Source organism: Schistocerca americana, chromosome 10 (assembly GCF_021461395.2).
Source record: "Schistocerca americana isolate TAMUIC-IGC-003095 chromosome 10, iqSchAmer2.1, whole genome shotgun sequence".
Taxonomy (NCBI): Eukaryota; Metazoa; Arthropoda; class Insecta; order Orthoptera; family Acrididae; genus Schistocerca; species Schistocerca americana.
In genome coordinates, this window is record NC_060128.1 from 146876406 (window position 1) to 146897633 (window position 21228).

Below are 21228 nucleotides of genomic sequence, written 5' to 3' on the forward strand. Positions count from 1 at the left end.
TAACTAAGTTTGCATTTTCCAATAGTTCTCTTTTCGAAACAATTCCAGATCATATTACTTCCAGCACCCAATTAAATATTATGGCAAGTTGGAAAGGGGATATATACTTGCGTATGATAAACCCCTTTCTTGGAAGATTTTTCTCTCCTTCATACCTCCTCTGTTACCACAGATGACGTGTCACTGATCTCATTTGTACTAAGATTGCGGGCTTTCAAACAATAAAATGAAATGCAATGAGGTGAACCTCAACTATGTACCCTCCGACTCAGAGTTGTAATATTAAAAGTTTTGGCTGGTTTCGTTCTCTAGGGGCTGGGATACGTAGTTGCCGCATTACAGGCCAAACACTGCTGAGTCTACAGTATACGGTAAGAATACGCACATGAATCGAGTGGTCGAAGGTTTCTATCACTCGGCAATTGCGAATTATGAATGTAACATATAAATTTATAAATGAAAGATTGCAGTCAAATAAAATCTGCAGGTACTATAGTAACGAGCTTAAATGATGAGTACGATAGAAGAAGTACTTTTGAGAATGTGGTATATTTCTGCAAATCGCTTACTGGTGTCGATGGTCCAGCAATTAAATAAAATATAAGTGGAACAACAGGGAAACAGTTGATTCCTACTGCACGTAATTAGTTATAAACAACAACATAGGTCGTGAGATATTCACTTCTAAACGAACAGTACGTCTTCACTGCAGAAGCCACGGAAATCACACAAGAGCACAGGTCGGCACTCCAAAATATTTTTATTCTCTGCGACCACGCGCAAACTGCACCACTGTCCAAGTATTTCCGCCGACTGTGTGTCTGACGCGCTCTACTGGCCGCGTCCAGCACTCACTTCCATGTCCTGTGCCATACTCCTCCCCAACCTCCATACGTCTCTCTTAGCAACAAGCGCTGAGATTGGCTAGAGCGCTCCCTCCATCTCTCCAAGCCAACGTATCCACACGAACATAATGAAGAACATTCGAAATACAGGATTTACATTTAAATAACTTGAAATTGTATAAATATCCCTATGGCTGGACCATAAACACGCTCTAATACACATTATTAAATACATAAACAAATTAAATAAACGTATATAAAAGGAATAGCAACAAAAGGTAGGCCATTAGCTTAATGTCTCTGTGCTTTCTAAAACACGGTAAATATTTAACCAATTTCTTCATGAATAGTATATATTGGATATAAACAAAGACACAGATGAATAAATATATTTATACGGATGCTGCTACCGTTTTCTCGTGTAACTGTTGAGTACTTATGGCCTGACGCGATCGGTAGCAATCGGCCACTTTGACCTCCAATAACTCATGTACTATTCAAGTTACATGCCTGTAATGCACACCAATTTAGATTTATACGAATAGCTTTCTAAAGACATGGCAACGGCCTTGCGCAGTGGATACACCGGTTCCCGTGAGATCACCGAAGTTAAGCGCTGTCGGGCGTGGCCGGCACTTGGATGGGTGACCATCCAGCCGCCATGCGCTGTTGCCATTTTCCGGGGTGCACTCAGCCTCGTGATGCCAATTGAGGAGCTACTCGACCGAATAGTAGCGGCTCCGGTCAAAGAAAACCATCATAACGACCGGGAGAACGGTGTGCTGACCACACGCCCCTCCTATCCGCATCCTCAACTGAGGATGACACGGCGGTCGGATGGTCCCGATGGGCTACTTGTGGCCTGAAGACGGAGTGCTTTTCTAAAGACATAGCGATCGACAAATTCGGATGAAGCGTATATATTTTGGAAATTCGTTGCTGGGTGTTACTTGTATAATTTACCATCAGATGCTAAACTTTAAACTAATAAAGATATTGAAAATCTGATTATACCATCAGAATAATCGTGCAAATAATAGTAATGTACATGAATGAGATTTTCACTCTGCAGCGGAGTGTGCGCTGATATGAAACTTCCTTGCAGATTAAAACTGTGTGCCCGACCGAGACTCGAACTCGGAACCTTTGCCTTTCGCGGGCAAGTGCTCTACCATCTGAGATACCGATGCACGAGTCACGCCCGGCACTCCAGGTAGGAGACGAGATACTGGCAGAAGTAAAGCTGTTCTATTTAGTTGATCCTTGAAGACTACATTGCCTATGAACAAAATTGTTTCTGCGACTCTAATTATTGGGGACTGTTGACCCTACATATTCATACAAACATACGAACGCCGTCGAAACAGTCCTTGAAGGCCCAACGGTACTGAACAGCCGCCATGTCTCCTCAGCCCTTATGCGTCACCGGATACGGATACGAAGGGGCAGCACATCACTCTCTCAGACGTTGTCAGTTTCAGTGACCGGTGCAGCTATTTCTCAATCAAGCATCTCCTCAGTTTGCCCCACAAGGGCTGAGTGCACCCCGCTTGCTACAGGAAGCTGTTTACCACTGCGGCAAGGCTGTTGGCTACATATTCGATCCCATTCAAAATTTTAGTTTCTTGTTATTAAAAGATTTGAAATCTGTCGTATGGCTAATATAAAATCTTAGATCATGTGATCACCGCAAAATTTCTCTTTTGTCACAAAAAAATTTAGATATTTCACTAGAGAAATTGTTATATTCGAAATGAATAAGTTTTTCCCACTGTCTTCTTGTTATAGCTACATTATTTCAGACTTTACAACTTGTAAGCATAAGCAGTTATGTCAGTTTGGCAGTAACTTAAAGAAAACACAAAGGTTTGTGAGACGAAGATGTTGAAATCTTAAGAAGAGAGCATTTAACGAGACTATCCAAAGCATATGTTACTCAGATTCAGAATGATATATGCTGGCCTAAGGCAAAATTTTGAGTAGCAATTTGCGTTTTAAATTTATACATCTTTAAAAACGCATATCAGGTTTCCCTCCATTCAGAGGCTGTTGCGCACAGCGACCGTTATTTTGATTTGTAAATAATAGATTTCAGCTATCAGTCGTCCTTTGGAATTTTTATTGGCAGATCTAGATTTCAGCTAGAAACTAGCCATTCTCAATACTAAGAATACAACAGGTACATAGACGATGTCATAAAAAGTTGCAATTAATGGCTTAACTCATATGGTTTATATATTACATACCACTATCCTTTTTTTGGTCAATTCATGTAATGCCTGTTGGTCTGGCTTTGTACACAGTTCATTGAATACTAATGTATGCGGAAGGTGGGCTGTGAGGTGAACACATCGGTTGGTTATATGGCGCTATCTATGTGAACTACATATAAACCTCAATGGAAGTAAACCACTTCGAATTTAATTACATAAAATGGAACATAAGTAAAATTCTTACATTATCGTCCGTCTTATTTCATATTTATCGTCAAGTAATAAAATTTCCATATTCACTCCTTGTGAGTCCGTTATTATAATTAAAAATTTAAATTACGTCAGGTGGGTAAAACTTTTTAATTTTTAAAAAACGTTTTTTAAATTTATAAAACAATGGAGGACACGTGCTGTATACATCTATTGGTTGATATGGTTTAAATGTATTGATTTTTATATTATATCTCCCTTTATTAAACCCTAATAATCATATTGTTCGTCATATTTACTAAATAGTTCATTGATGGCGCCAAACATTAGTCAGATGCATGGTTATTACAATTTGGCTATTCCGCTATAATAATAATAACGGACTCAAGGAGTGAATATGGAAATTTTATTACTTGACGATAAATGTGAAATAAGTCGGACGATAATGTAAGAATTTTACTTATGTTCCATTTTATGTAATTAAATTCGAAGTGGTTTACTCCCATTGAGGTTTATATGTAGTTCACATAGACGGCGCCATATAACCAACCGATGTGTTCTCCTCACAGCACACCTTCCGCATACATTAGTATTCAATGAACTGTGTACAAAGCCAGACCAACAGGCATTACATGCATTGACCAAAAAAAGGATAGTGGTATGTAATATATAAACCATATGAGTTAAGCCATTAATTGCAACTTTTTAAGACATCATCTAACTATGTAACTGTTGTATTCTTAGCATTGAGAATGGCTAGTTTTTAGCTGAAATCTAGATCTGCCAATAAAAATTCCAAAGGACGACTGATAGCTGAAATCTATTATTTACAAATCAAAATACCGGTCGCTGCGTGCAACAGCCTCTGAATGGAGGGAAACCTGACGGGAATTTCCATTATACACTACTGGCCATTAATATTGCTACACCACGAGGATGACGTGCTACAGACGCGAAATTTAACCGACAGGAAGAAGATGCTGTGATATGCAAATGATTAGCTTTTCAGAGCGTTCACACAAGGTTGGCGCCGGTGGCGACACCCACAACGTGCTGACATGAGGAAAGTTTCCAACCGATTTCTCATACACAAACAGCAGTTGACCGGCGTTGCCTGGTGAAACGTTGTCGTGATGCCTCGTGTAAGGAGGAGAAATGCGTACCATCACGTTTCCGACTTTGATAAATGTCGGAATGTAGCCTATCGCGATTGCGGTTTATCGTATCGCGACATTGCTGCTCGCGTTGGTCGAGATCCAATTACTGTTAGCAGAATATGGAATCGGTGGGTTCAGGAGGGTAATACGGAACGCCGTGCTGGATCCCAACGGCCTCGTATCACTTGAAGTCGAGACGACAGGCATCTTATCCGCATGGCTGTAACGGGTCGTGCAGCCACGTTTTGATCACTGAGTCAACAGATGGGGACGTTTGCAAGACAACAACCATCTGCACGAACAGTTCGACTACGTTTGCAGCAGCATGGACTATCAGCTCGGAGACCATGGCCGTGGTTACCATTGACGCTGCATCACAGACAGGAGCGCCTGCGATGGTATACTCAATGACGAACCTGGGTGCACGAATGGCAAAACGTCAGTCTTTCGGATGAATCCAGGTTCTGTTTACAGCCTCATGATGGTTGCATCTGTGTTTGGCGACATCACGGTGAACGCACATTGGAAGCGTGTATTCGTCATCGCCATACTGGCGTATCAACCGCCGTGATGGTATGGGGTGCCATTGGTTACACGTCTCGGTCACCTCTTGTTCGCATTAACGGCACTTTGAACAGTGGACGTTATATTTCAGATGTATTACGACCCGTGGCTGTACCCTTCATTCGATCCCTGCGAAACCCTACATTTCAGCAGGATAATGCACGACCGCATGTTGCAGGTCCTATACGGGCCTTTCTAGATACAGAAAATGTTCGACTGCTGCCCTGACCAGCACATTCTTCAGATCTCTCACCAATTGAAAACGTCTGGTCAATGGTGGCCGAGCAACTGCCTCGTCACAATACGCCAGTCACTACTCTTGATGAACTGTGGTATCGTGTTGAAGCTGCATGGGTAGCTGTTCCTTTACACGCCATCCAAGCTCTGTTTGACTCAATGCCCAGGCGTATCAAGGCCGTTATTACGGCCAGTAGTGGTTGTTCAGGGTACTGATTTCTCAGGATCTATGCACCCACATTGCGTGAAAATGTAATCACATGTCAGTTCTAGTATAATATATTTGTCAATGAATACCTGTTTATCAACAGCATTTCTTCTTGGTGTAGCAAGTTTAATGGCCAGTAGTGTATGTCTATGTGTCTGTTTATGAGTTTTAACATTCAAGAATAATATTAAATGGATGTATACTAATAGCAACAAAAGTAATTTGTAGTATGTGTGCACTAACAGCTTTTGCAGACTACCGGAGGCAGGACGAGAGCACTGAAGTTCATTATCGCGATGCCTATTGTTCTCTTCGAGGCCGGGTCATACTGCGTCTTTGGACAGGTAATAACGGACCAGGTAAGTCTACAGCAGATGAACTGTCACTTCTCGCCCAATCTAGGCTAACACACAGAGAAACAAAAACATTTGATTGATTTGAGAAAGTTATTAATGTACTGTTCCTCTATCATTAACTCCTCCCAATTTCCGTTTCATTATCACTGGTCGCCCTATCTTCATGAGCTAACATACACAGTAAGGCGAATGTGAGGAGACTGGTAAGCCCCTGCTGTGTGATATGCTCCCTACTGATGGACAGATTTGCCCAGGTAGAACACGGGAACTTTGATAACACAACACCTTAAAGCAGTTTCAAAATGCCTGTTGGCTTCTGTCTCGGGTTCTTCGGCCGACGTTCATCTAACGATTTTTCTGACGTTTCGCCAGCACGAGTGGCTGGCATTGTCAAAGCTTCACCCTCCATTGCTGGCAATGAACGTCGGCCGAAGAACCCGAGACAGAAGCCAATAGGCAGTTTGTCAACAAATGGCCACGAAAGCTTTAACAATTTTGTATTTTCAAAATAATACAACTAAAGGATCGTCCTAATGAGGTATTGTATTGAACTGTATGTTAACCGGGGACCTAGAAACGACGCAGAGGCTCCGTCCCTGCCGCAGCCGCAGTGGTCCACAACCCCACGACGACTACCGCAGTCCACTTCACCCCTACACCGCCCCACACCGAACCACTCTTTCAGGGTTATTGTGCGGTTCGGCTCCCGGTGGACACGCCCCACCAGGGAACGTCTCGCACCAGACTTATAACTCCTATGTTTGCGCGGTAGAGTAATGGTGGTGTACGCGTACGTGGAGACCTTGTTCGTGCAGCAATCGCCGACATAGTGTAGCTGAGGCGGAATAATGGGAACCAGCCCGCATTCGCCAAGGCAGATAGAAAACCGCCTAAAAACCATCCACACACTGGTTAGCTCACCGGACCTCGACACAAATCCGCCTGGCGGATTCGTGCCGGGGACCAGTCGCTCCTTGCCGCTCCGGAAAGCAGTGCGTTAGGCCGCACGGCTAAGCGGGCGGGCGTAATGAGGTATTACTTACGCGGATGAAGTCAAAAGACCTGGCGGTGTCAACTTGGAATGCGGGGATGTAGGCTCTGACCAGAGGCTACAGTGTCCTCGAAGTAAACCTTTCAGACGATGTTCCGCTTGAAGCTACCTTGGACTTTCTCATTTCGTGGCATAAGCTTAGTAGCAATAACTTTAGCCAGCTTTTACGTCTCCAACAGAGGCTGCCTTTCAGCAGCTGCAGCTTGAACTACTTCATATTTTTCAAATCTTAGCAGCTACGAGAGTAAACTTAGGAGTAATTTTTGTATGCAGTGCACGGTTGTCTGTGTTTTCAAATTGTGTTTGAATTGGTCTCTGTAGGACGTGTTTTGGATATTTATTATATACAGAAAACTGTCTTGTTCACATTTATTCTCTGCGTATTGCTATAGTACAAGGCATATTCGAAAAGTAAGGTCCGAATAGGCGCGAAGTGGAAACCACTGCGAAAATACGATGGAACGTTGCACAGATGTGTTCGGCAGTGTCTCTACCGTGCCTGTCGTTCACTTGACGTCGCACTTTTCAGCTAGGAGCGCAAAGTGATCACGTATAAATGCCTAAAACAACAGTGTTTGCCGCCAAGTACGTGCATATGGGGAGGGATTTCGTCTGAAGGTATGTAACCCATATACACTACCGGCCATTAAAATTGCTACACTACGAAGATGTGCTACAGATGCGAAATTTAACCGGCAGGAAGAAGATGTTGTGGTATCCAAATGATTAGCTTTTCAGAGCATTCACACATGGTTGGCGCCGGTGGCAACACCTAAAACGTGCTGACAAGAGGAAAGTTTCCAAGCGATTTCTCATAAACAAACAGCAGTTGAACGGCGTTGCCTGGTGAAACGTTGTTGTGATGCCTCGAGTAAGGAGGAGAAATGCGTACCATCACGTTTCCGACTTTGATAAACGTCGGATTGTAGCCTATGGCAATTTCGGTTTATTGTATCGCGACATTCCTGCTGGCGTTGGTCGAGATCCTATGACTGTTAACAGAATATGGAATCGGTGGGTTCAGGAGGGTAATACGGAACGCTATGCTGGGTCCCAACAGCCTCGTATCACTAGCAGCCGAGATGACAGGCATCTTATCCGCATGGCTGTAACGCATAGTGCAGCCACGTTTTGATCCCTGAGTCAACAGATGGGGACGTTTTCAGGACAACAACCATCTGCACGAACAGTTCGACGACGTTTGCAGCAGCATGGACTATTAGCTCGGAGACCACGGCTGCGGTTACCCTTGACACTGCATCACAGACAAGAGCGCCTGCGATGGTGTACTCAACGAGGAACCTGGGTGCACTAATGGCAAAACGTCATTTCCTCGGATGAATCCAGGTTTCATTTACAGCATCACGAAGGTCGCATCCGTGTTTGGCGATATCACAGTGAACGCACATTGGAAGCGTGTATTCGTCATCGCCATACTGGCGTATCACCCGGCGTGATGGTTACACGTCTCGGTCACCTCTTGTTCGCACTGACGGCACTTTGAACAGTGGACGTTACATTTCAGATGTGTTACTTCCCGTGGCTCTACCCTTCATTCGATCCCTGCGAAACCCTACATTTCAGCAGGACAATGCACGACCGCATGATGCAGGTCCTGTACGGGCCTTTCTGGAAACAGAAATTGTTCGACTGCTTCCCTGGCCAGCACATTCTCCAGATCTCTCACCAGAAAACGTCTGGTCAATGGTAGCCTAGCAACTGGCTCGTCACAGTACGCCAGTCACTACTCTTGATGAACTGTGGTATCGTGTTGAAGCTGCATGGGCAGCTGTACCTGTACACTCTATCCAAGCTCTGTTTGACTCGATGCCCAGGCGTATCAAGGCCGTTATTACGGTCAGAGGTGGTTGTTCTGGGTGCTGATTTCTCAGGATCAGTGCACCCAAATTGCGTGAAAATGTAATCACATGTCAGTTCTAGTATAATATATTTGTCCAATGAATACCCGTTTATCATCTGCATTTCTTCTTGGTGTAGCAATTTTAATGGCTAGTAGTGTATCATTACCAGAATTATGCAGACAACTGATGTGGAAATGTGGAAGTTCTTGTCATGAAGTGTCAGTTGAGATATTTGGTCTGGGCTTTTTTTTTACGTGGTCTAGCAGGCGTTCCAGCATCACACGACCATTTTGTGTGGCTATCATCTGATCCAGAGAAGCAAGAAGGATAACGTCTAGCTTGTCATTCTAGTAAGTTAGATTTCTCTTGGGCAGGATGTCGAATGTTAGATCTGCCAGGTATATTAACTAGTAGTTGATTTTTGGGATTGTGGCCTCAGTGATAACCGGTGGGTAATCGGCAAGAAGACCCTGAAATATCATACTGCGCGTTTATCAGCAAGCCTTGCCTCTGCAGTTCTGTTGGCTGTGCGCCGCTATAATGACCTCGTGCATAGCTGTTGAGTATGACCACTATCAGTTTTGGCACTGATGATGATGATGATGATGATGATCGTATGGCATTGTTGGCCGGTAGGCCCCATGCGGGGAAGTTCGGCCGCCGTATTGCAAGTTCTTTTTAGTTGACGTCACTTCGGCGACTTTGCGCGTCAATGATGATGAAATGATGATGAAGAACACTGAGAACTACCTATCGGACACTACCACGCGAAAGAATTCGGTTGCTCTTGTAATAGCCTTCCTGCGCACTCGGTTGTAGGATGCTGGGAGCGAAACAGAGTGTACTCGCATGGACTGGGGACTGTGTGTCAATGTTCTGTGGAGCAGACGGTGACTTGCCTCGGTTCGCACTGCAGTAATCCGTCTGTGCAGCGTGGTACTTCCTCAAATCCCCTATCATCATTGTACTAACCCCTATAAATAACTACTCTCGAATTCACAGTTATGTCCCTGGCAGAGGATTTATCAAACAACCTCCAATCGAGCGAGGTGGCGCAGTGGCTAGTACAGTGGACTCGCATTCGGGAGGACGACGGTTCAATCCCGCGTCCGGTCATTCTGATTTAAGTTTCCCGTGATTTCCCTGAATCATTCCAGGCAAATGCCGGGATGGTTCCTTTGAAAGGGCACGGCCGACTGTCTTCCCCGTCCTTTCCTAGACCGATGACCTCGCTGTTTGGTCTCTTGCCTCAAACAATCTAATCCAATCCAAACTACGTTCAAGCAATTCCTCTACCATTCCACTCTCGAACGGCAGTCGGAAAGAACGAACATTTGAATCTTCCCGTGCGAGCTCTGATTTCTATTATTTTATTTCTATGGTCATTTATCCCTATGTGGCCTATGTAGGTGGGCGCCAACAAAATATTTTCGCATTTTGTGGAAATATTGTGCTGCAACGAACAACTTATTTGCTTTAATGATTGCCACACACCATCGCATGTAATATCCGTGACACTCACACCCCTATTTTGTCATAACAGAAAACGAGATGCCCTTTTTCGGACACTTTATATTTTCCCCGTCAGTCCTACCTGATGCGGATCCCATATCACCCAGCAGTAATCTAGCACAGGACGGACAAGCGTAGCATAGGCAGTCTCTTTAGTAGACCTATTGCATCTGTAAGTTGGGTTGATTTGGGGGGAAGAGACCAAACTGCGAGGTCATCGGTCTCATGGGATTAGGGAAGGATGGAGAAGGAAGTCGGCCGTGCCCTTTCAAAGGAACCATCCCGGCATTTGCCTGAAGCGATTTAGGGAAATAACGGAAAACCTAAATCAGGATTACCAGACGCGGGATTGAACCGTCGTCCTCCCGAATGCGAGTCCAGTGTCATCAGTAAGTGTTAGGCAAATAAATCACAGTCTTTGGTTTTCTTCCCGCACAACGTCATCTATGTGATCGTTCTAGTTTAAGTTATTGGCAACTGTAATTCTTAAGTATTTAAATGAATTTACACCCTTTAGATTTTTCGTGTAACCGAAATTTAGCGGATTCCTTTTAGTACTCACACATTTCATTGTTTAGAGTCGACTGCCACTTTTCGCACCATACAGATGTCTTGCCTAAATCATTTTGCACTTGGTTTTGATCGTCTGATGACTTTACGAGACGGAAAATGACTTTATGATTTGCAAGCAATCGAAGAGGGCTGGTCAGATCGTCTCCTAAATTCTGTGTACTGATTAGGAATAGCAGAGGGCCTTCCTTGGGGATCGCCACATTTCAGTTCTGCTTCTCTCGATAACTTTCTGTAAGTCGCTACGAACTGTGACTCTTCTCACAGGAAATCACGAACCCAGTAGCACAACTGAGACGATATTTTGTAGGCAAGCGAACTGAGTAGAAGCCGCTTGGGGGAAACGATATCAACAGCCTTCTGGAAATCAAGAAATAAGGAATACATCTGGGATACCGTGTTGATAGTACTCATTACTTCATGTGAAAAAAGAGCTGGTTGTGTTTGACGAGAACGATATGATATAAATCTGTCCTGACTGTCTGTCAATAAACCGTTTTCATCAAGGTAAGTAATATGATGGAACTCTTGAAAACATTGTAAGTTCGAATATAGTAAATATTCTTGACTCGGAATAGCTTCTGTTTACATATCTGTGTATCCCATCTGTCTGCATCTAATGTAGATCTTGTGTTCAAATGTCATAATATCTTCTACGCGTTTGAGCAGTGTGTATCTGAGGCTGGATGTGGGTAACAGTCTGATATTTGCGTAGTTGGATGTGAGAAACTACATCCCAGTCGCACAATCTCGAGCTCTCAGCGTTACTCCGGTGTTTCGCAAGCCGATATGATAGCGAGCTCGGCCATCTGGTTGGGTCACAGAGCAACTGTAACGTGAGTTAAAATTTTGGAGAGATGTTCCAACGACCGATATGTGTTTTCTGCACGTCTTGTAGTTTTCGTGCAGGCATCTCTTGAAACTTTGGAAGTGCTTATTAATAACCCTGTACTTGATTCAGTACTGCTCAGAGCAGGGAAACCTCTTCTCCTGAGCATTACAACAATGCTCCCCCCCCCCCCCCCCATCCCGGTTCATCTGCTGGACTGTGTCACCTGTCAAAATTTTGAGAAGAGGCAGATATCCAACGCTAAACAAGTTGTACGAAATCAACAGATCACCAGAGGAAGATAAATTTGCAGTTTCAATCATATCTGGTAGCTATTTAGATATTCTCTACAGATTCTTTTTTGTCTTGCTTGTAAATATACGAAATAAATATTCCAGAATTCGAATCTAGAATAGCTGCCAACATGAGTAACACAGAAGTAAATATCCTCGGTGTAGTGGAGCAACTTAAATCACTTAATAAATGCAGGTCTTCCGGTTCAGACTGTATTCCAATTACGTTCCTCTCAGAGTATGCTGATACAGTAGCTCCATACTTAACAATCATGTACAACTGCCCGCTCGACGGAAGATCCGTACCTAAAGACTGTTCAGTTTCACAGGTCACACCAGTATTCAAGAAAGCTAGTAGGAGTAATCCAATAAATTACAGGACCATGTCATTAACGTCGATTTGCAGCAGGATTTTGAAACACATGTTGTGTTTGAACATTATGAAGTACCGCGAAGAGAATGGTCATTGACATACTGTCAACACGGATTTAGAAAACATCGTTCTTGTGAAACACAACTACTCGCAGGAAGTGTTGAAAGCTATTGACAAGAGATTTCAAATTGATTCCGTATTTCTGGATTTCCGGGAGGCTTTTGACACTGTACTACATAAGCGGCTTGTAGTGTAATTGCGTACTTATGGCACATGGTCTCAGTTAAGTGACTGGATTCGTGATTTCCTGTCAGAGAGTTCACAGTTCATAGTGACTGACAGAAAGTCAACAAGAAACATGAAAGTGATTTCTGGCGTTCCCCGAGGTAGTATTATGGGCCCTCTGCTGTTCCTTAGCTATATAAACAATTTAGGAGACAATCTGAGCAGCCGCCCTAGGTTGTTTGCAGATACGGTCTTTTATCTTCTAGTAAAGTCATCAGAAGATCAAAACAAATTGCAGAACGATTTAGGAAAGATTCTGTATGGTGCGAAAATTGGCCATTGACCCTAAATAATTAAAAGTGTGATGTCATCCACATAAGTGCTAAAGGGAATCCGTAACACGGTAAATCAGCCAAAGCTAAAGGCCGTAAATTCAACTAAGTACCTAGGAACTACAATTATAAACAGCTTAAATTGGAAAGAAAACGTAGAAAATGTTGTGGGGAAAGGAACTTAAGACTGCGTTTTATGGGCAGAATACTTAGAAGATGCAACAGATCTACTAAAGAGACTGCCTAGGCTACGCTTGTCCGTCCTCTTTTGGATTAATGCTGCGCAGAGTGGGATCCCTGCCAGATAGGATTAATTGAGTAGACCAAAAAAGTTCAAACAAGGTCAGCACGTTTTATATTATCGAGAAACAAGGGGGAGAGTTTCACTGACATGATACGCATTTGGGTGGACATAATTAAAACAAAGTCGTTTTTCGTTCAATCATCATCTTTCTACTTCGAATGAGGAAATATTTTTTGACAAAAATGGTTCAAATGGCTCTGAGCACTATGGGACTTAAATTCTGAGGTCATCAGTCCCCTAGAACTCAGAACCACTTAAACCTAACTAACCTAAGGACATCACACACATCCATGCCCGAGGGAGGATTCGAACCTGCGACCCTAGCGGTCGCACGGTTCCAGACTGTATCGCGTAGAACCCCTCGGCCACCCCGGCTGGCATTTTTTGACACCTGCCTACATACGGAAAAACGTTCATCATAATAAAATAAGCGAAATCAGAGCTCGCACGGCAAGATATAGGTGTACGTATTTTCCACGCACTGTTCGAGATTGGAGTAGCAGAGAATTATTGTGAAAGTGGTTCGGTGAACCCTCTGCCAGGCACGTGTGATTTGCAGAATATCCATGTAGATGTGGAAGAACGAAGGTCTAAAAATATTGTAATTCTGATGTACGCTATAACAAACAGAGTAACAATGGCTGAATACTTTACATCTTGTCTAAGTAGCGCCATGCAAAGGCCAAATACTGCGAGCATTAAAACTATATGCAGGGTCAGAAGTCGGATCGAGAACCTTCTACATCTACATCTACATCTATACTCTGCAAGCCACCCAACGGTGTGTGGCGGAGGGCACTTTACGTGCCACTGTCATTACCTGCCTTTTCTGTTCCAGACGCGTATGGTTCGCGGGAAGAACGACTGTCTGAAAGCCTCCGTGCGCACCCGAATCTCTCTAATTTTACATTCGTGATCTCCTCGGAAGGTATAAGTAGGAGGAAACAATATATTCGATACCTCATCCAGAAACGCACCCTCTCGAAACCTGGACAGCAAGCTACACCGCGATGCAGAGCGCCACTCTTGCAGCGTCTGCCACTTGAGTTTGCCAAACATCTCCGTAACGCCATCACGGTTACCAAATAACCCTGTGACGAAACGCGCCGCACTTCTTTGGATCTTCTCTATCTCCTCCGTCAACCTGATCTGGTAGTCTATATTTTTTTTACCTCCATTTTCTCCCATTATTCTGTTTTACATTCCCCTCTATCGCCTTATGTATGTACCATTTCATTCTTATTTTAAGTTCATGTCACTCGGCTGAAGAGCGGCGGATTGTGCCGCTGACAGACCTCCCCTGCCCATATGGGGCAGGGGAATGAAATCACAATAAAGAAAAAAAAAAAAGCAGCCATCAGGAGCCGGGCAGCAATATGATGTTCATCTTGTGCTGTTCAGCGCTATATCCATGATGCGGCTGTCTCCACTGTTAACCGAGCTTCAAACTTTTGCCCACACCTGTGCATCTAGCCGAAAAGGCAGCTGAGCACTTTGCTGCCTTGTCAGGACTATACTGGGATACAGCCATCCCTGCACCTGCTGGCGTTTAAGTAAGTCCTTTGGCCTGTGTCTCTGGGCAAGACGGAGGCTGCCGCTTTTGCAGTCACAGCAGCCGATGCTGCCACCTATGGGCCGAGTCTCGTGAAACTCCTCTTTACAGAGCGTCTGCAGTGGAGGTGGACATTCACCACTATCACCTACTTACTCCGGCCAGAGACAATGTTAGGGTGTACTGGCCACGTTCACCATCGACGCTAGAAACACCGAAGTCCAATGAACGTCAACAAACAGTGATAAGGAAGTACTTGTATCTACAGACTAGAGTCCCTGCCTACATCTGCATCTGTCTTTGGCAGAGATCCGTTTCTCATATGCAGCCATCTCTGAAACCCCTTTGTAATACCTTGTGGAGCAATGTCGCAGTGCTAATCCGCCACATTCTATGGGAGTACCCTCTGGTGATAGCAGTCAGAGATCATAGGAGAAAACATCTGAGGCAATGAAAGTTTTTATAATTAAATTTTGCCCGAGACATGTCTCATCTTTATCCACGATAATGATGGAAGCTGTCTGCCCGCTGTAGCTGAGTAGTCAGCGCGACATTATGTCAATCCTAAGGGCCCGGGTTTGACTGCCGGCTGGGTCGGAGATTTTCTCTGCTCAGGGACGGGGTGTTGTGTTGTCCCAATCATCATCATTTCATCCCCATCGACGAGCAAATCGCCGAAGTGACGTCAAATCGAAGGACTTGCACCCGGCGATCGCTCTACCCAACGGGAAGCCCTAGTTACACGACATTTACATTTACATTTATGATGGAAGCTGAAGAAATGAATTAAAATTTGTGCCATAACCTGGATTCGAACCCAGGTCTTTTTGCTTCGTAAGCAAAAATGCTGACCATCACACCACTGCAGCACTATCGTCATAGTTCCTCTACGAACTGCACGATTCGAATGTCCTCCCCAACACAAACTTCACATCTTCAGCTTCTCTGCCCCCGTGGTACAGGACAGGGTGCTATTCCAATGCCAGAGAGCCCTGGCAGTAATGACAACTTAGGGGGAAAACAAGCTGAAAATATCTACATCTACACCTACATTTGTACTCCGCAAGCCACCCAACGGTGTGTGGCGGAGGGTACTTAACGTGCCACTGTCATTACCTCCCTTTCCTGATCCAGTCGCGTGTGGTTCGCGGGAAGAACGACTGCCGAAAAGCCTCCGTGCGCGCTCGAATCTCTCTAATTTTACATTCGTGATCTACTCGGGAGGTATAAGTAGGGGGAAGCAATATATTCGATACCTCATCCAGAAACGCACCTTCTCGAAACCTGGACAGCAAGCTACACCGCGATGCAGAGTGCCTCTCTTGCAGAGTCTGCCACTTGAGTTTGCTAAACATCTCCGTAACGCTATCACGCTTACCAAATAACCCTATGACGAAACGCGCCGCTCTTCTTTGGATCTTCTCTATCTCCCCTGTCAACCCGACCTGGTACTGAAGTTTGTGTTGGGGATGGCATTTGAGTTGGGTAGTTCGCGCAGCAATGTTGACCGTAGTACTGTGATACTGTAATGGTCAGCATTTTTACCGAGTAAGCAAGACGACCTGGGTTGGAGTCCTGGCCGTGCACAAATTCTAATTCATTTATTCCGCTTCCATCATTATCGTATATGAAAGTTTTAATCGAGCCTGGAGGCGAGCTCCGATAGCCTAATGGATATGATGGTCGAAGTATTGTGTCTGTGGTAACTGTGGCTGGCGCCTTTCGTTCCAGCCACCTACCACACAGCGGTGTAATGCTGGTTGCCGCCACACCAAGAGACCTGCAACATAACTACGGGACTCCTCAGCTACTGCGGTACCTGGCGGCGCTATATTCGTCGGACACAGCACTTCTGTAGTCGCCATTATTCTCTCCTCCACGACCACGATTCGTTGATATTCTTCCGCCAGACCGCTTTGTAGGACTCCGCCCAGCCACTCAGTTACGGTTTTCTGGAATTAACTCGTTCAGACTCGAAATATTAAATTTTTTTAAATTTTTGTTATTACATTATTAGATATACACTGAAGCGCCAAAGAAACTGGTATAGGCATGTGTATTCAAATAGAGAGACATGTAAACAGGCAGCATAAGGCGCTGCGGTCGGCAGGAGTCTGGCGCAATTTTTAGGTCAGTTATTGCTGCTACAATGGAAGTTTATCAAGATTTAAGTGAGTTTGGACGTGGTATTATAATTGACGTACGAGCGATGCGTCAAACATCTCCGAGGTAGCGATAAAGTGGGGACTTTCCCGTACGACCATTTCAGAAGTGTCCCATGAATATCAGGAATCCGGTAAAACATCAAATCTCCTTTGCCGTGGTCGGGAACAGATCCTGCAAGAACATGACCAATGACGACTGAAGAGAATTGTTCAACATCAACGCGAACTATTCAACGAAACATCGATATGGGTATTCAGAGCTGAAGGCCCTCTCGTGTACCCTTGATGACTGCACGACAAAAAGTTTAAGCCAAAAATGCGAATTTCAGGCATTACTTCTCACCAGGGATAATGCTGCCGCCGATGGTCTTCACTTAACGACCGAGAGCAGCGGCGATTGCGTAAAGTTGTTAGTATTATCAGACAAACAAAACTACGTGAAATGACCGCAGAAATCAAAGTGGAACATATGACGAGGGTATCCAGTGGGGCAGTGCGGCAAAATTTCGTATTAATAGGCTATGGCAACAGACGGCTGACGCGAGTACCATTGCTAGTAACACGAAACCGTCTGCAGTGCCTCTCCTGGCCTTGTGATCGCATCAATTGGACCTTAGATGACTGGAAACCTGTAGTCTGGTCAAATGAGTCCCAATTTCAGTTGGTAACAGGTGATGGTAGGATTCGAGGTTGGCGCAGTCGCCACGAAGCGATGAAGCCATGTTGTCAACAAGGCATTGTGCTAGCTGGTTGTGGCTCCATAATAATATGGGCTGTTTACATGGGATGGGCTGGGTCCTCTGGGCAAAATGAACCGATCATTCACTGAAAATGATTGTATTCGGCTACTTGGAGACAATTTACAGCCATTGAGGGACTTCATGTTCCTAAATAACGATGGAATTTTTACAAATAACAATGCGCTGCGTCACCGGTCCACAATCGTTCGCCATTGGTTTGAAGAACATTCTGGGCAATTCGAGCGAATGGTTTAGCCACCCAGATCGCCCAACGTGAATTCCATTGAACATTTATGGGACATAATCGAGAGGTCAGTTCATGCACAAAATCCTGTACTGGTAACGCTTTCGCAATTAAGGGCGCTTATAGAGACAGCATGGCTCAATACTTCTGCAGCGGACGTCCGTAGACTTGAGTCCATGCCACGTCGAATTCCTGTACTACGCTGGGTAAAACGAGGTCCGACGCGATATACAGGAGATATCTCGTAACTTTGGTCACCTCAGTGATTTTTTCCAAGTAATGTACATCCTACCCAGAAAGTTTGACTTCATAATATATGATGGTAAGCTGTGTTTTAAAGTAGGTACATGTAAATAAAAAAAAATTGGAACCACTGTGGTGTAAAAAATTGTCTTAATCGAAGTTTCTAAATGTTATGGAACTGTACGCAAGGAAATTACTTGTTTCAAAGAAACTCACATTGTGCCTACACACGAACTTAAAAAGTACCCATTTGTATGCAGTAGCCTCGCTACACTGAAATGTAAATATGACTGTTTCGGATATGTGATACTATTTGGAAGTATTTACAGGTATTTTTTTGTAACTGTAAGAGTTCTGAAATAGCTGAATCGTACTGGTCTACTTAGTTGCTGCTTTTGCTCAAATGTACCATTCTGTACATTACAGAGTGAGAAACTGATGCATTCGGCATACAGTTGTGGATGGCTGGACTGCGACATTCGATTCAGACGCAACCTGCTCACTTTCTGTATGGGTGCCAGACGGCCTCTGGAGATCACAGTGGGGAGGATGTCCAAGCTGTCCAAGGAGACTTTCCTGCAGGTGAGCTGAAGTGACTTGTGCCCTACGCCACAGGGCTCTACACGTACACTCTAGATCAGTAAGTACTATGCTCATGTCGGTCAAGTCACCAGACGTAACAAGATCAGCGTGCACTAGCCCTTCAAATTTTGGTTTGGGACTACTTGTCTCAGTAATAAAATCAAATTTGATGCAACCTCCCAGTTTCGAGTAGGCTTTTTAAGGTTTCCTTGACTCTAAAGTAAATATCTAAGTGGAATGAAATTTTTTCACTCTGCAGTGGAGTGTGCGCTGACATGAAACTGTGTGCCGGACCGAGACTCGAACTCGGGACCTTTGCCTTTTGCGGCCAAGTGCTCTACCAACCGAGCTCTCCAAGTACGACTAACGACCCGTCCTCACAGCTTCAATCACGCCAGTACCTCATCTCGAACCTTTCAAACTTCACAGAAGCTCTCCTGCAGACTTTGCAGAAGGAGCACTCCTGGAAGAAAGGGTATTGTGGAGACATGGCTTAGCCACAGCCTGGGGGATGTTTGCAGAATGCATTTTTTTTCGCTCTGCAGCGGAAAGTGGTCTGAATTAAAGCTGTGAGGACGGGTCGTGAGTCGTGCTTCAGCAGTTCAGTTGGTAGTGCGCTTGCCCACGAAAGGGAAAGGTCCCGAGTTCGAGTCTCGATCCGGCACACAGTTTTAATATGTCAGGAAGTTTCATACCAGCGCAAACTCCGCTGCAAAGTGAAGAAAAATTTCATTCTGGACACATCATCCAGGCTGTGGCTAAGCCATGTTTACACAGTATCCTTTCTTCCAGGAGTACTAGTTCTGCAACCTCCACAGGAGAGCTCCTGTGAAGCCTGGAAAGTTGCAGACGAGGTACTGGCAGAATTAAAGCTGTAGGACGTGTTGTGTGTCGTGCTTGGGTAGGTCAGTTGGTAGCGCACTTGTCTGCGAAAGACAAAGGTCCCGAGTTCGAGTCTCGGTCGGGTACACATTTTTTAATCTGCCAGGAAGTTTCATATAATTGGAAGTCCCAAATATACCAGCTGGGGCTATCTAACTATCACCATACCTGATATTTGGCAGCTCTCGAATGGGTCGTTTGTCATCAGCTCAGACAGCAGGAAGTACCACAAGTGTCTACACGTACACCATATCCAGCTTAAGCCACTAATCGGTAATTAGATCCTGTAGAACTAACAAAGCAGGAACTTTGGGCTGCTGTGTTTCACCCACAGTTCCAAATAGTCCCAGACAGTTTGTGCAGGATTAAAATCAGTGGTATCACCGGATCGCTTGTTGTGCAGTAGAGAGCCTGAATCTTCATAAAACCAGGACTGCATGCAGGCAGTCTTTGGTCCACAGCTTGTGTTGTCATGCATGACGTGAGTGTCCACAGAATACTCATCATAAAGTGTCCAGCTCGTAAGGGGTCTCGGGAAAAGTGTTAAAAAATCTTAATAAAAGAGGATATAAAACCAAATCGATCGAAGACATGCCTTTACGGAAGAGATAGTTACAAGAGATACTGGAAGTTATCTCCTCCTACCTGTACACACAGTCCAATCTTCACGCATGTTCGTGAATATTACTGCGAGATGTTCTCATTAAGATGGAGGACCATCTACACTATGTGATCAAAAGTATCCGGACACCTGGCTGAAAATGACTTTCAAGTTCGCGGCGACCTTCATCGGTAATTCTGGAATTCAGCATTGTGTTGGCCCACCCTTAGCCTTGATGAAAGCTGCCACTCTCTCGGGCGTACGTTCAATCAGGTTCTGGAAGGTTTCTTGGGGAACGGCAGCCCATTCTTCAAGGAGTGCTGCACAGAGGTATCGATGTCGGTCGGTGAGCCCTGGCACGAAGTCGGTGTTCCAAAACATCCCAAAGATGTTCTATGGGATTCAGGTCAGGACTCTATGCAGGCCAGTCCATTGCAGGGATGTTATTGACGTGTAACTACTCCGCCACAGGCCGTGCGTTGTGAACAGGTGCTCGATCGTGTTGAAAGACTCCATCACCATCCCCGAATTGCTCTTCAACAGAAGGAAGTAAGAAGGTGCTTAAAACATCAGTGTAGGCCTGTGCTGTGGTAGTGCCACGCAAAACAACAAGGAGCGCAAGCCCCCTCCATGAAAAACACGACCACACCATAACACCACCACCTCGGAATTTTACAGTTGGCGCTACACTCGCTGGCAGATGACGTTCACCGGGCATTCGCCATACCCATACCCTGCCATCGGATCGCCACTATGGGTTCCGTGATTCGTCACTCCTCACAACGTTTTTCCACTGTTTAATCGTCCAATGTTTACGCTCCTTACACCGAGCGAGGCGTCACATTTACCGCCGCTCGACCACGAAATCCAAGTTTTCCCACCTCCCACCTAACTGTCATGCTACTTGCAGTGGATCCTGATGCAGTTTGGAATTTCAGTGTAACGGTCTGCATAGATGTCTGCCTATTACACATTACAACCCTCTTCAGCTGTCGGCGGTCTCTGTCAGTCAACAGACAAGGTCGGCCTGTATGCTTTTGTGCTGTACGTGTCTGTTCACGTTTCCACTTCACTATCA

General features: G+C 44.8%; 1 protein-coding gene across 1 annotated transcript in view; it reads left to right on the forward strand.

Moving 5' to 3' along the window:
• LOC124552717 (odorant receptor 43a-like) overlaps positions 1-21228 on the forward strand; it is a 125360-nt gene that overhangs the window by 88127 nt on the left and 16005 nt on the right. The window contains exons 6-7 of the mRNA XM_047127058.1: positions 5680-5793; positions 18512-18667. Of these exons, the coding sequence (XP_046983014.1) occupies positions 5680-5793; positions 18512-18667 (270 nt within the window). The remainder of the gene's footprint in view (positions 1-5679; positions 5794-18511; positions 18668-21228) is intronic.